The sequence below is a fragment of the Alosa alosa genome, chromosome 3, assembly GCF_017589495.1.
Source record: "Alosa alosa isolate M-15738 ecotype Scorff River chromosome 3, AALO_Geno_1.1, whole genome shotgun sequence".
NCBI lineage: Eukaryota > Metazoa > Chordata > Actinopteri > Clupeiformes > Clupeidae > Alosa > Alosa alosa.
Window position 1 is genome coordinate 34,523,366 of NC_063191.1, and position 14,317 is coordinate 34,537,682.

The 14,317-nt window shown below is 39.6% G+C and overlaps 1 protein-coding gene across 1 annotated transcript in view; it reads right to left on the reverse strand.

Moving 5' to 3' along the window:
* Nucleotides 1-392: 392 nt before the first annotated feature.
* Nucleotides 393-14,317, reverse strand: part of gypc (glycophorin C (Gerbich blood group)) — a 29,097-nt gene continuing 15,172 nt past the window's right edge. Inside the window, 3 exon segments of the mRNA XM_048238945.1 lie at nucleotides 393-4,640; nucleotides 4,642-4,670; nucleotides 8,885-8,923. Coding sequence (XP_048094902.1) covers nucleotides 4,473-4,640; nucleotides 4,642-4,670; nucleotides 8,885-8,923 — 236 coding nt within the window. The 3' untranslated portion in view covers nucleotides 393-4,472.

Consider the following 14,317-nt stretch of genomic DNA (forward strand, 5'->3'; position numbering starts at 1 on the left):
GAAGTCAATGTTCCTCTATCATGGCAGTCTAAAGTTGTTGGCATGCAAACAAAACAAGGGCATGTAAGTAACACCTGTGGACACAGAATCATCCCTGTTGTTTAAAAAAGATGCCTGAGTGTAAAAACATCTGTTCAGACATGTGTTAAAAGTGTTTCACACTAAATCAGCCATCCATGAAGAGTTGACAACAAAAACATCACATTGCATTTACAGCATTTTTCAATGCACGCAAAGCACTTAAGGTAATCGTTGTTAGAGTTAATGACATATTAATGATGCTAATCATAGCTAAGGACTAATGATTCATATAATATTATTTAATATTCATTTAATGCCAGTTTCAAACCAAGAGCTAAAATACAGTATCAACAGTACAATATTATTATAATAACATTTTCATTTTCCTTTTATAAAGACCTTCTGTGGACAATAAAGAACACTGAAGACTTACTGAATGTTGAAGATTCTTGTCTATCTAAGTATTACAAATAAGTAATGAACATCTTGAATGTTTTTGTTTACCTGCCTTAAGTAAAGTAGCATTTTAACTGAAGGAATTCCAGGTGTGAGACACCATTTTGCTGGGTTTATGCTGGTCAATGTTGACCATCTAGTTTTCATTTAATGCCCACTTGGCATCTTCTGTGTAAATATGCCAAATTAGAGCGATGGCCTGTTTAGACAGTTATATAAAACCAAGATGGATTGCATGAAGAAGCACTCTGTCAGGATAAAGGGGAATGAATGTCTGAAGCAAACATACCACACTGTCAAGCATGAGGCACGTCACAGCTAATTCGATCACTAACTACACACCTGCCCAGAATATGCAGCCTCATAAATAATGAAACATGAATGCATTATGCAGTGTACTTATCACAATTATTTGCATTGTGTTGTGCAGGAGGTAGACTTGTATTGTGCTTTGCATTGCTGCACGGTTTTGTAAAATCTCTCACATTCCCCTTCTGATGATGGGCGTGCAGCTGAAACGGTGTCATGTTTGTTTGTTTTTGACTTGCCCAAAAATAAACGGGTGAAACAGAGATGAGTCAAATTTCAAGACTTGTATGTGCTTCCTCATTACCTTTGGGTATTTCGTTTGGAATCTTTTGTAATAGGTCTAGCACCACAAACAAAGATTGGTAAAGTGCATTCTTTAAAGCAAACAATGTTATAAAAATAATGGGTTTTTATGTTAACTTTCCGTTTGGTCACCATTAAAACTTTTCTTCTCTTGCTTGCCTTGTCTTGCACAAAGTAACTGAGAATGAATAGGTTTCTATAGCAATGGTAAGATGTTGTAATTGCTTGTTTCTGATACAGCAGGGTCAAAAAGATGCACAGGGCAATCTTCTCACAGTGAGATTGCAATTACAACAAGTATACAACTCCCTTGTATGGTGTTTAATGAGTTGAAAGTAATGACAACAGACTTCATTTTGCCATCTAAACCTCTGGCCGTGTTATGGCCTCTTCCTTCAGATGTTTTTTTATTAACTGGCTGGGTTTTCATAGTGGATTGGATTTGTTGATTAATACACTGTAGGCATACCTAAATGCACCCACAGTTGCCATAAGAACAGTCTCTGAAAGTAAGGTCTGAGAACACACGCTCAATTTGCTTTGTGTATGTCAAAGTTGGAATGGAATCCTATTGCCTCTCACTTTGTTGTGACATAATTGTTTTGTAATTACACACAAAGCTCAAACTAGAATGCACACTGAATGTTATATTTGGTATCAGTCATTTGAAATCGAAGAGTTCTGGCATTATAGAGATACTGTATTCACATTATGCATCACACTTGGGCTAACAATGTTAACTCATCTCTAATATTTAAGATCTTTGTTAACTCATCTCTAATATTTAAGATCTTTTTTCATGCTTGAACTATTTATTCTGCTATATTTGTGCACCTTTGACTTTTTTAGTTGTGATCTGCAGGTTGTTGGGTTGAAGATGGAAGTCTTTGTTTAGAATTTGATGCCATTATCAGTTGTCAAGTTGGGAGGGGGGTTGTTGACAACTGATAATTCCGCTGCTCTGTTAGTCTGGGACTTGCTTGACAAAACCAATAATATCTATCAAACTGAAGGCCCCAGTCTATGGTCCCAAACTCTTACTCAATAATAGCATTTTTAGTGCAATCAAAAACAGCTCCTCATCTGTCGTCTGTGTGTGTGTGTGTCTATTTTCCCCTCTCTCCTCTTCAAAGTTGATTTTCAAACGCATTGGATATGGTTTGACATTGTATTACATTGTTACCAAGAGGAGAGGGAAAAAGAATCTGGGAAAGGAACACTTGTTGTGTGGCATTTCTGTTCTGCGTAGCTTCATTCACGCCATCGCTGCAAGGTGAAATGGCGTGGTGCTCATTGTGCACACTGTCGCTCGCAGAGCTGATATGCCATAATTGCCTTTGTCATTGTAATGAATTACAAGCCTGTGCGGATGGGCTGCGTGATAAATAGACTTTAATTTATTTTCTATCGAGGACGTGTGCCAACACCAGGCTCTTGCTGATTGGGGTCTTGTGGGTAGAATCGAGGCTATCTTTAGTATATTCTTACCTTACACTAAAAAGTAGGTGCTGGGAATACTCTGTATTATTAATTACAGTTTCATATGATATCTGTAAGGATGTTCTTAATATTATCCTGCCTCATAAAAGATGGCAAATGTTCTGCCACAAATAGCCTATCTAGTGCCCGTTCATTTATGTAGTTGCTTGCTCTCTTTTTTAGGCTATATAATATTAGCACACACTGAGCAGTTCCATGAGGTTAGCTGTTACATGGTACTTCTTAGAATCTGAGAAATATTGATAATATTACTTCAATTCAGAGCTCAAGCTCCTGAGTCAAAGCCCCTCTGGCAAGCAAACGATAACAATCTGAATGGACAAGACAATTAAAATCAAATTGGTCAGGTTGATGTACAGTAATATGAAACATCCTGTCAACCTCTCAGTCTATAGTACACGATTGGAATTCAGTTTTGTTTGTGTTTGTGTTTGTTCAGTTGTTTTAGAAATGCAGACTGTTTTCCTGTTATTATCACACACAAGCTGTACAAACATATACCATGTCATTCCAGGTGGTTATTTAGGCTATAGTTATTTATTTTGGGTTATTTTTCTTGAGCTAAGCAGTATTTTGTTCAATAGTCACAGCATTCCATAAATGCAAAACCTACTCTGTCTCTAGTTTTTCCCAAACAGTTTTGGTTTTACCAAAAGAGAGAGCCGATACAGATTGCAATTTGATTACAATATAAACACTTAATATAAACACAAGATCAGTTTTCAGAAACTGACTTTCTATGAAAACAAACACCTTTGTGTGGAACCAAACAAAACAACCAGCATAATGAAAAACAATTCATTACACATATACCCCCCACCGTTGTTCATTTCCAAAAACACTTCAGATAATTGCTGTTGCTTGATGCCTCCAGCAACAGATGACTGTGAGTCAGTTCTCAGATACATCTATTTATATTCCTACACTGTCACCATTAAAGGAGGCAAATTGGGTTAGGACCAATATCAGGACCTGTCTTCAGACTTTCATACTTTGGATTTAACAATATGTAATCAATACTGTTATAACTGATATGCCAAATTATTGTATGTATATGGAATATGTTTATCTTGTTACAATGTTTTATGCATTTGCAAATATAGCAATTACTGAATGTTAGAACAATTAAATGTGTCCTTTACTCTGTTCAGGTGAAGAAATTATAATCAAATTTCACTGCTCAAATTCTATTACAAATATTTGGCTTTAAGAGGTGTCACAAAACTAAGGAAAGAAATCTACAATTTTAAATCTGTTACTTACTTAAGTGTTAGTTACATATTAGTGCTTGAAATGGCAGTAGAATTTTGATTGTGGGCATAATAGATTATATTTTCAGACCACCCCAGATGTGTTGGTTGAGCATTTGATATTCTCAACACTTCTCACTTGGATTCCAATTCAACATCCTGCCACATCCAAATCTTTCCAACATTGCTTCTCTGAGAGTACTTTCATGCTATTGTCATGCTTGCTGTAGCCGGCGTCTGTTTGGGTAGAAAACATTTCTCTCTCTCTCTCTCTCTCTCTCTCTCTCTACAGGACCTCATGAGTAATGTGCATCCACAAAACACTGGACATTGTAATTAATGTCTCTCTACAAGGCATTATCTCTTTGGTCTACACTTTTCGCATCATTAACTTCATGTCCTTTTCACAGCAAAAAAACAGGAGATCTTTCTGTGAGCAGACAGGGGAAAAAATCCCATTGTAAAATGTTGTCGTTTTTTTAATTCTACACTTCAGTCTGGTCAAAATGGACTTCTGACCCCTGAACAAAAGGGTCACGTGGTCTTGAATAGCCTTTCTCTTGCTCTATGCGTTTTAAAGAGAGGACTCTTGCAGCAGGGAGCATCCTTCAGCCTGTGTGCTGGTCAGCCAGGTCAGATGAAGTACTCTTTCTTGCTCTCGTCCATAGCGTCCTGCAGTGCTGGGTCGCCCCGGAGCGCCGCGTCTGCTGTCTCGGCAAACTCGGTGCCCTTGGCCTCGTTAGTGTGGTAGGTGCCCTTGTGCCTGTACATGTACCGCAGCAGCACAGCCACCACACACAGGGATGACCAGGACGACCGTGGCAATGACCGCTAAGAGTGGAACAGAGACAGAGAGAGAGGAATAGGGAATACAATAGGACACTAAGTGGGTTCAGGTAAATGAATGCATAATGAAGTGACTGGAAATCTGCCTGCTAATTTACAGCACGTTTCTTTAGTTTGTGCTAATTAGCTGACCTCTGCTTTTGTAATGGACAACCCCGTCTGAATATGGGTTCAACAGTCATCGGAAATTAAGGCAAATCATCAAAAAGGTCTGGTCATGGCAAAGCATGGGTTATAGAGTGTTCTTTTCACCGCACCTGACCCTGTGACCTGGTATGACAGGACTCCAGAGCTTTCTGGAGGATCTCAGCGAATGAGCCTAAATCATTATTGCGCACTCGTCATCACCATGCTCCCACTCTTTGACCCAAATGGCACTGTTAAAGCTCTGCCTCGGAGTCATTAAAGGCACGCAAGTGGACAAATATATCTCGCTGACTAGCAGCTGGTCACGGTCAGTGCAGCGGCCAAGCTGCGAAAAAACACATTTTATTAGTTTGCCTCCGCAATAAGGTGACTAATCTATTACGTTTTAGACCGGCTCCTACGGTTGTCTTGAGTTCACAGTGGCATTGTTGAAATCTACTGCAGCACATTAAGCAGAGGAGATATTGCACTCTCGCAAGGAGAAAGTCATATCGCCCAGGGGCGGACTGGGACCAAAAATCGGCCCTGGCATATTTGGCCCAAGCGGCCCTCAAATTGGTCGGGCACACCTAATTAAATACAAAATCTTTGCATTACCCTCCTTAACTATGTATATATTTTGAACTGTCATGGAGCACTGAAAGTGATGTACTGTAGGCCTCATTGACTATTACTCATAGCCGTGGGAAGTGGGGGTGGCTGCTGGCAGCACCGCGTATTTTTATATGTCATACCACTCACGATCAGAAAAAAAATGTAAAAAATCAGAAAAAAAAAAAAAAAGCTCTCCGTCCCCCTGTCTATTATTCTATTATGCACTAAAAAATGTTAGGCCTACATTAGACCTGGGAGATCTAAACAAAAACTAAACAAATTAAAACAAAACAAACCTGAGGGGGATATCCTATGACGCTACCTTTATGGTACGACAATATGCCATATTAAGTAGGCTAGCTGAATATTACCGTGAGTTTCCCAAGGAGCTGAACACGGGCCGCCTCAATCTTCAGCTTAAAATGATGCATAGTGTTATCGGGGAGTCTCGGTGCACCACGGTGAAAGGTGGCATGGATATTGAGTAAGCTCCATCCACAAACAAGAGCTCTCTTTAGCGAGGTAGATGAACTTATTCATCTGTGTCTGCGTCAGGGGGGGGGAGGGCCTAAGAGAATTTTTTAAGCCTTAGGGGAAGGCCCAGGAGAAATTTTTTGGCCTGGGGGGAGGGCCGAGGAAAATTATTTTTTCCTGATCCATGACATTTTTTCCCCCTGATCAATGATCCGTTTTCGATATTTTAAAAGGTTTGTAGGCCAAAACATGATTCACGTCTCTTTGACAGAGTGGGCGAGTCCAAAAAGTCGCAACCCTACCTGAATCTCCCACAACTCCCTCGTAAGCTTGCAGGTCACCCAGCGGTTATGAGTCATAAACCAAATATTTTTTTAATGGTATTTCGGGTCAGTTAAAATTAATTAAATATATATTTTCTACAAATAGGCCTACTTAAAATATAATTAAATATAAATTTTCTACAAATAAAGGCCGCGAAGTTAAAATAATAAAGACACCCTTTCAGGAAAAATATATGGGAAATATTGGGAAAAGTTCTTAAAGAAGATGACAGTAGTACAAGTTATGGTCTAGCATCAATTTAAAAGTATGACAGCCGAAACGGGCAGCCTGCAGGAATAAATCTTATCAGACTACACAGCAATATAACGGGTTGCGATGCATAAAAATACCTTAGTTCGTTGTGTTTGTGACTTTAAACAGTGGATGTGCTTTAATAAAGCTTTGTGCTTCATTCAGCATTTTAAACCAGTTCTTACGCATTACTCATTTTAAACCAGTTCTTACGTTTTGACCAGCAATGTATCTCTCTTGCCTACTTTGCCTCCCCATTTCTATTTTCGAAAGATGTATGTCCATGGCCTCCAAATCTTATCCTAGTGTTCTAATCCTTGGGGGTTGCGTGCGTGCTTGCGCTCTTATTCTCATTCTCTCTCCTGCGCAAACATTATGTCCTGCATGCCTGCGTGTAGTTCTACTGCATAAAGTTTCGCAAATAAATTAGTTTGTTTTACATAAATGGACTACTGCATGCAGGCTATAACCAAAAGCACACATTTTGTAAATAAGCGGGTCGGATCGCGGGTCGGGTATAATTTTGTCCTAATTAATATTCGCGGTCCGAGTTGCGGTCGGGTTGATTAAAATATCGGGCGACCCAAGGGGCTTTGTGACCAAAACCAGCGCAACACTGGTTTGTAGCCCCGTGTGAGTGTAGGCCCTATGTGCTTATGACATTTGCTGGCCGTTTTAACCTTGTAAACGTCATTTTTCGACCAGTTTTATTTGATTCACGTAGGGGGGAGGGCCTAGGAGAATTTTTTTGAGCCGGGGGGAGGCCCCTGGAAAAAAAAATTTGACCAGGGGGGAGGGCCAGGCAGAACATTTTTAACCCGATTGTCTGGCGATCGTCTGGCGTCCCGACCTTACTATGCACAGAGAATCACAGGCTCAGTCCCTGCCTCAGTCATTGCAAGCACCTCTTGATTGATTAATCACCCACTATGTGGATACTGTTTTTAGAATTGATTTAGATTAAGTGTTAGTTAGTATAATTTGTATTTTAGTATATTTAGTATATTCTTTATCTTCTACTGTACTTATTGCTTAGTTGTGTTTTTTATATTATATACTTTAAATTACTTTTTTCTGCTGTTAGTGAATGTGTGTGTATTGTCTGTATGCTACTGAGACCTTGAATCCCCCCTGGGAATCAATAAAGTATCTATCTATCTATCTATCTATCTATCTATCTATCTATCTATCTAATAGACACAATAGGCCTACTCACTGAACCGCCTTGCTAATTGTCTTTGCATCTTGCTTACTGTGTCAGAGGATTCATATGATTTAAATTGGCATAGCTTCATATTTGGGGCAGCCTTGGCCTACTGGTTAGCACTTCGAACCTGTAACCGGAGGGTTGCCAGTTCAAACCCTGACCAGTAGGCACGGCTGAAGTGCCCTTGAGCAAGGCACCTAACCCCTCACCGCTCCCCGAGCGCCGCTGTTGATGCAGGCAGCTCACTGCGCCGGGATTAGTGTGTGCTTCACCTCACTGTGTGTACACTGTGTGCTGTGTGTGTTTCACTAATTCACGGATTGGGATAAAAGTAGAGACCAAATTTCCCTCACGGGATCAAAAGAGTATATATACTTATACTTATATACATAGGCAGTGTTGCAGAACTGTTTGGATTTACATACAAGTTGGTTCAATATTGCAAACAACTCATCTATATTATGTTTAACCACGTCTGCCCGCGGACCACTTGGCATAGCTTGCGGACCACCAGTGGTCCCCGGACCTCACTTTGAGAAACACTGGTCTACAGTCTTTTAGCCCATCTTTACCATGATACTTAACTCTTCCAAGATAGAACCCTTTCGACGCTCTACTTTGAGAGACCAACCACCACTCATGCCATCGATGTTGAATTTTGGGCGTCTGACGGAAACTGATCAATCTGACCAACAATTAACATCGATTTGACACTCTTTTGCTGTCCGGGTTTGCAAATCATTTATTTAGAACATTTAAATTGCGCTATTTGTTATTATAATCACAGCACGGCCTTACGTTATCATTACCATATCATTACATTATCGCAATTAATAAGTCATCATAATCATCATCGTCAGCATGGCATGTCACACATAGCCTACCTGCTCCACCACTGAGTTCTTATCATGTAGCCTCAATAGGCTCCACCACCTGCTCACTGTCCCTTGCTCTGTATGCTTGCTTACATCCTCGTTCAAACTCAACGAACTTCAACATGTTGCTGACGCCTTTCTCTGTTAATGGAAAATGCCCGGTATGCCAGATGACCAGTCCACCCATGATATCGTCGTTATTAAACAATTCACTTTGTCCGGCCCACAGATCAATGTTCTATCTGTCTGAGATTCATTTAGGTGTAGCAGTTAAGTACTGCTGAAGGCACGCAGACCATTGGAGGCTAACCCCTATGTTCACTCACCTCCTAGTATGGCATCAAAATAGCCATTATCCACTCCATCTGAAAGAGAGAAGAAATAAAAGAGAGATTGCACCCATTACTTTGTTTGATTTTGAAGCTGAGAACTGAACAGCTATGCTTATATTCCTAGAGAATATTTTTACTCGTTCAATATACACAGTTTCTGTGGCTTTGTTATGGTAAAAGTTCAGAATTTATGAGGTTGTTCTAATAGACAAATGTTTCTTTTGCTTGCAGAGAAGGACTCCATATCCATCACTGGGGACAAAAAGCTCATTAAAGACAGTGATTAAAGGTAATCATGAATTATTGCCGTAGCAACATCTGCCTGCCTGGTCTTGACTTTCTCTAAAGGACATAAAATTGACTGCATCATCACTTGTGACATCAACCAGGTAAGATTTAAAATGGAGATGGATGTAACATGCCCCACAACATAACTTTCAAAGACAAAGAAGAGTAACTCCCTGTGATGAATGTCTGACATATTCATTAGTGCCTAATAAACCACAACATTGAGCTGTTCGCTTGTCATTAAAATCTCATTATTTTGTCTTGTTGACCATATAGTCATACACAACCCATCACTGAATGGAAACGTCCCAGTATTGCTGAAGGGCACTTCATTTAGGGTACTGTTAAGACATTATTATTGGTGCAGTGATAATTAATCTCATTTCAGAAGTGGGACTTAATATGGTTCCTTTTTAGTTCTCTACCCAAGTGACAGGACATTATTGGTTTTACAGATCAAATATTGTTGTGATTTTGGGGAGAGAGTGCATGTTGTCTGGCTGTTTTCTTTAGCCTGTGATGTTGAACTATTCTGTAATTAACTTACTGAATGAATACACACACACACACACACACACACACACACACACACACACACACACACACACACACACACACACACACACACACACACTTTGACAGCTGCTGACACAAATGACACAACAAAGCCAACTTTGACAACTGTTACTGAGCCTTCTTTGATTAGTACACATTAAGACAGGACTTCAAGGTGAAGAAGCTCTAAATAAAAATCAGTAGTTGCCCTAAATGTCATCAGCAGTAAAATTGAGTAAAAATAAGTCTTTCCACACAGGCAGAGTAAAAGCAAGGAGCATTTGATACATCATACTATCTATCGAGTAATAATTTCTGCTTGTCTGTTTGCGTTTTTTGAGTACTAAATTGTATGTACAACCCAAAACAGAAAAAAGTTGGGACGTTGTGTAAAATGCAAATAAAAACCGAATGTCATAATATACTATTTATTCTCATAAACCCATATTTAGCAGCAAAAAAGACATAGACAACATATCAAATGTTGAAAATGAAAATTTGGACTATTTCATGGAAAATATATATTAACTTTGAATTTGATGCCAGCAACATGTTTCAAAAAAAGTTGGGACGGGAGCATGTTTACCACTGTGCTGCTTCACCTCTTCATTTAACACAATTCTGTAGATGTTTAGGAACTGAGGAGACCAGTTGCTAGAGTTTTGAGAATGAAATGTTGTCCCATTACTCCCTGATATAAGATTTCAGTTGATCAACATTATGGGATATTCTTAGTCATGTTTTTCATTCCATTATGCACATAATTTGACAAATCTGGACTGCAGACATGCAGGCCATCTTAGCACCTGGAATATAATTAATTCTGTTAAATATGTGCAGAATTCATCTTGGCATTGTTTTCCTGAAATATTCAAGGTCTTCCCTGGAAAAGACATCGCCTGGATGGCAGTATATGTTGCTCAAAACCTGTATACATCATTCAGAATTGATTGTGCTTTGCCAAATGTGCAGGATGCCCATGCTGTAGGCAGTAATGCTCCTCCACAACGTCATAGATGTTGGGTTTCAAACTGAACACTAAAACAAGTTGGATAGGTTGGATACTTGCATAGGCCCTCTCCTCTTTAGCCCAGATGACTCTATGATTTCCAAAAAGAATGGCAAACTTTGATTGGACTAACCACAGGACCTTTTTCCATGTTACCTCAGTCCATTTTAAACAAGCTCAGGCCCAGATGAGACGGTGGTATTTCCTGTATCATGTCTCAATACAATTTTACCTGTTAATTTTGGCTGGAGTTTTTGAACTGAGTATCAAACTGTGCACATAGACAATGGTTATCCGAGGTTTTCCTGAGCCCATACAATGACCGGTCTGGAAACAGGTCTGGTGTTGATGCAGTGCCATCTGAGGTCCAAAAGACCACGGCCATCCAATTTGTTTTTGAGCTCTTTCCCTTGCTTGCAAATATTTCTCTGGATTCTCTGAATGTTTTAATAACATTATGTCCTGTAGATGATGCACTCCCCAAATATTTCACAATTTCATGTTAAGAAGCATTAAAATGACATTGTTTCATCATTAGTGCACACAGGTTGACACAGAGTGATGAACACTCCTACATCTTTTCTTCTAAGAGACCCTGCCTCTCTGGGATGCTCTTTTCCATTTCCAATTGTGTTGCCATAGTTACTGTAATTAGTTGTGAAACATTTTTCCTTTTGTTTTCTTTATCATTACACAACTTTTTCAGCATTTTGTTACCCCCGTCCCAACTTTTTTTGAAACATGTTGCTGGTATCAAATTCAAAATTAACATATATTTTCCATTAAATAGTCAGATTTGTCATTTTCAACATTTGATATGTTGTCTGCGTCCCTTTTGTAACTAAATATGAGTTTAAGAGATTACAGATTATTACATTCTGTTTTTATTCACATTTTACACAACATCCCAACTTTTTCTGTTTTGGGGTTGTATTTAAATAATCATATCTATACTTTACAGTTGTAGTTATTCATCTCAGTTTTTCTACAGTAACAGAATAGCAGCTGAAATGAAGAGATTTGTCTTTTCCAGGACAGAGAGACGGCGTGGTGCCTTGACAAGCAGAAATGGCTGCTAAATTTGACAAGCAGAAATGGCTGCTAAATTTGCCGCTGCCTTGAGGTGCCCCCTCGTTAGCCTCGTTAGTGAGATCTGCTGGCTGCCGTGACGCAGATCGAGACATCTGCGTTATTCAGGCACACCCGCGGACGGCTTTCTTTTTTTTTAACGGCTGCCATGAAGCCTCGAGGACCCGGCAGACAGGCAGCCGGTGCCAACGGCATGAGATGGCGCTGAGTGTTGGAGACATCACTCCTCACTTTTTTTCTGCCTTCACACATTTTAGCTCACACATACACACACACAACACACACATACACACACACACACACACAACCACAGGGCCAAGGGGCCACACAGTCACAAGGAAAATCTAACCTGGGGGCTAAGACTTTCGCTTTCATCACTTTCCCAGAAGTGCAGTAATCTTGCCCAAATGCGGGGCTTTGAAGCACACTGGTAATTGTCTCCCGGTAGGAAGGACAGTAAAACTGGGAGCAAAATTAATTCCTCCCTCCAGTCTCATGGCAGACACAGCGCTGATATGATATTCTCAGGAATAAACTCGACGCTAATATCTAGATCACTGCTATGTGTGGCAGGAATAAACTTGACGCTAATATCTAGATCACTGCTATGTGTGGCAGGAATAGACTCGATGCTAATATCTAGATCACTGCTATGTGTGGCAGTAGGGCCAGTGACTATCCCTACTGATACATGGGCCACAATTTATCATGGCATTGCACAGTGGATATGCTGTGGTGCTTAGTCTGTCCACTGTGATATTTTTCAAGGTTAATAAAGCTATTCTGTTTGCGGATGGACTGTTGATTGTAGTCATAACGGTGATGTACATTAAGAGAATCATCAAGACCACAGAGGTATCCTAGAGGTAGTCTAGTTGTATGAACCGTGACCCCCTCTTTTTTCTTTGATATCAGAGACTCATTGTTTGAGTGCATGATTGCATTTCATTTACTGTCACCCCTGCTTTTCATTGTGGAAGTATGATAAAATGGCAAAATTGATTTTTATACCTCTTTTAATCTGTGTATCTATCTCTCTGGCTATGTTAGGTAGCTTTTTATGTGTAGATAGTCTACTTCCTAGGTTAGCAAGTAGACCTTACCAGTAGATCTCCAGGAAACACTGTTCACCGATAACAATAATAATACATCAATATCTTTTTGAAACTTTTTTAGTCAAGACCTGAATGAAACGCTGAAAGAGGGGTTCATTTGAAATCATATGATGTGCTGTCTCCTGCTTTGCTACAACACCACTAAGATCATTTCATTTGGCTTTCAATCACTGTTAAATTGTGAGGAATTTTCGGTGTCACATGCAATCAAAATTTGATTCCTCGTTCAATACTTGTCATTTTCTAAAAGGTGTGCCGGTTCCATTAAAAGACAAAATGAGGCAGCAACATAATATGTCAGAGGCACCAACAGCCGTATTCTTGCCCCTCACTCAAATCTGTCAGATGAGGAAGCATTGCTACTGCCAGTTTTGTCACTTGCTCATCAGTGGCTTGTCTCTTTTATTTTGTTTTGAATGTTTACCTGATGAACACAGTTGATTTGTTGTTGAATGAACCTCTCTACTTTCTCCAAATGTGCAGCTCATCTGTTTTGACCTGGAGCTGACATAGATTCAGGTGTATATCTGAATGCCTTGAGTGTGTGTGTCTCACCAGTATTTAGTTTATCAAACTCAGATTTATTCAGCTTTATATTTATCAATATAGTATTTTATATAGAGTACATGTTTAACTGTTGCCTTTCATGAACTTGTAGAAACTATTAGGTCTCATGAGGATTGTTGGTTCCATCATAAATGATAAACGGGTATAAACCACGGTATAGATTTTCTGATTTTCTGCGAGGTACATAATTCAACATTTCAAGGTCCTCACCTCTCTTTTAGTTAAATCACTTGAACGGATCATTAAAACACACATCATTAACTCCTGTAGACATGCCTTTGACCCTCTACAATTTGCCTACAGATTTGGGAGGGGGGCGGACGATGCCATTGTAGTGCTTTTAAATGATCTGTATACACACCTGGATGGTTGTAAAACACATGCTCGCAATTTATTTGCAAACTTTTTATCAGCATTCAATACAATTCACCCACAAATTTTAGCAAACAGACTTAGAGAGAACTTCCAACTAAATTCAACACTAATTAAATGGATCTTTGATGCCCTTCTTTTGAGTCCACACTTGTGGGCTGGCCACAAAGAGTAATGGGTAATCTTGACCTGGGCAACACATTATCTGGGGTCCGCTGTTTCTGGGGAACACTTCAATTGGGACACCACAAGGTAGTGTCACCACTGCTATATATATTGTACACGGACTGTTGTCGCAGTAGTTACCCTGGACGTCATATAATCACATTTGCAGATGATACTGAACACAGTTGATTTGTTGTTGAATGAACCTCTCTACTTTCTCCAAATGTGCAGCTCATCTGTTTTGACCTGGAGCACCTTAGAGCAACT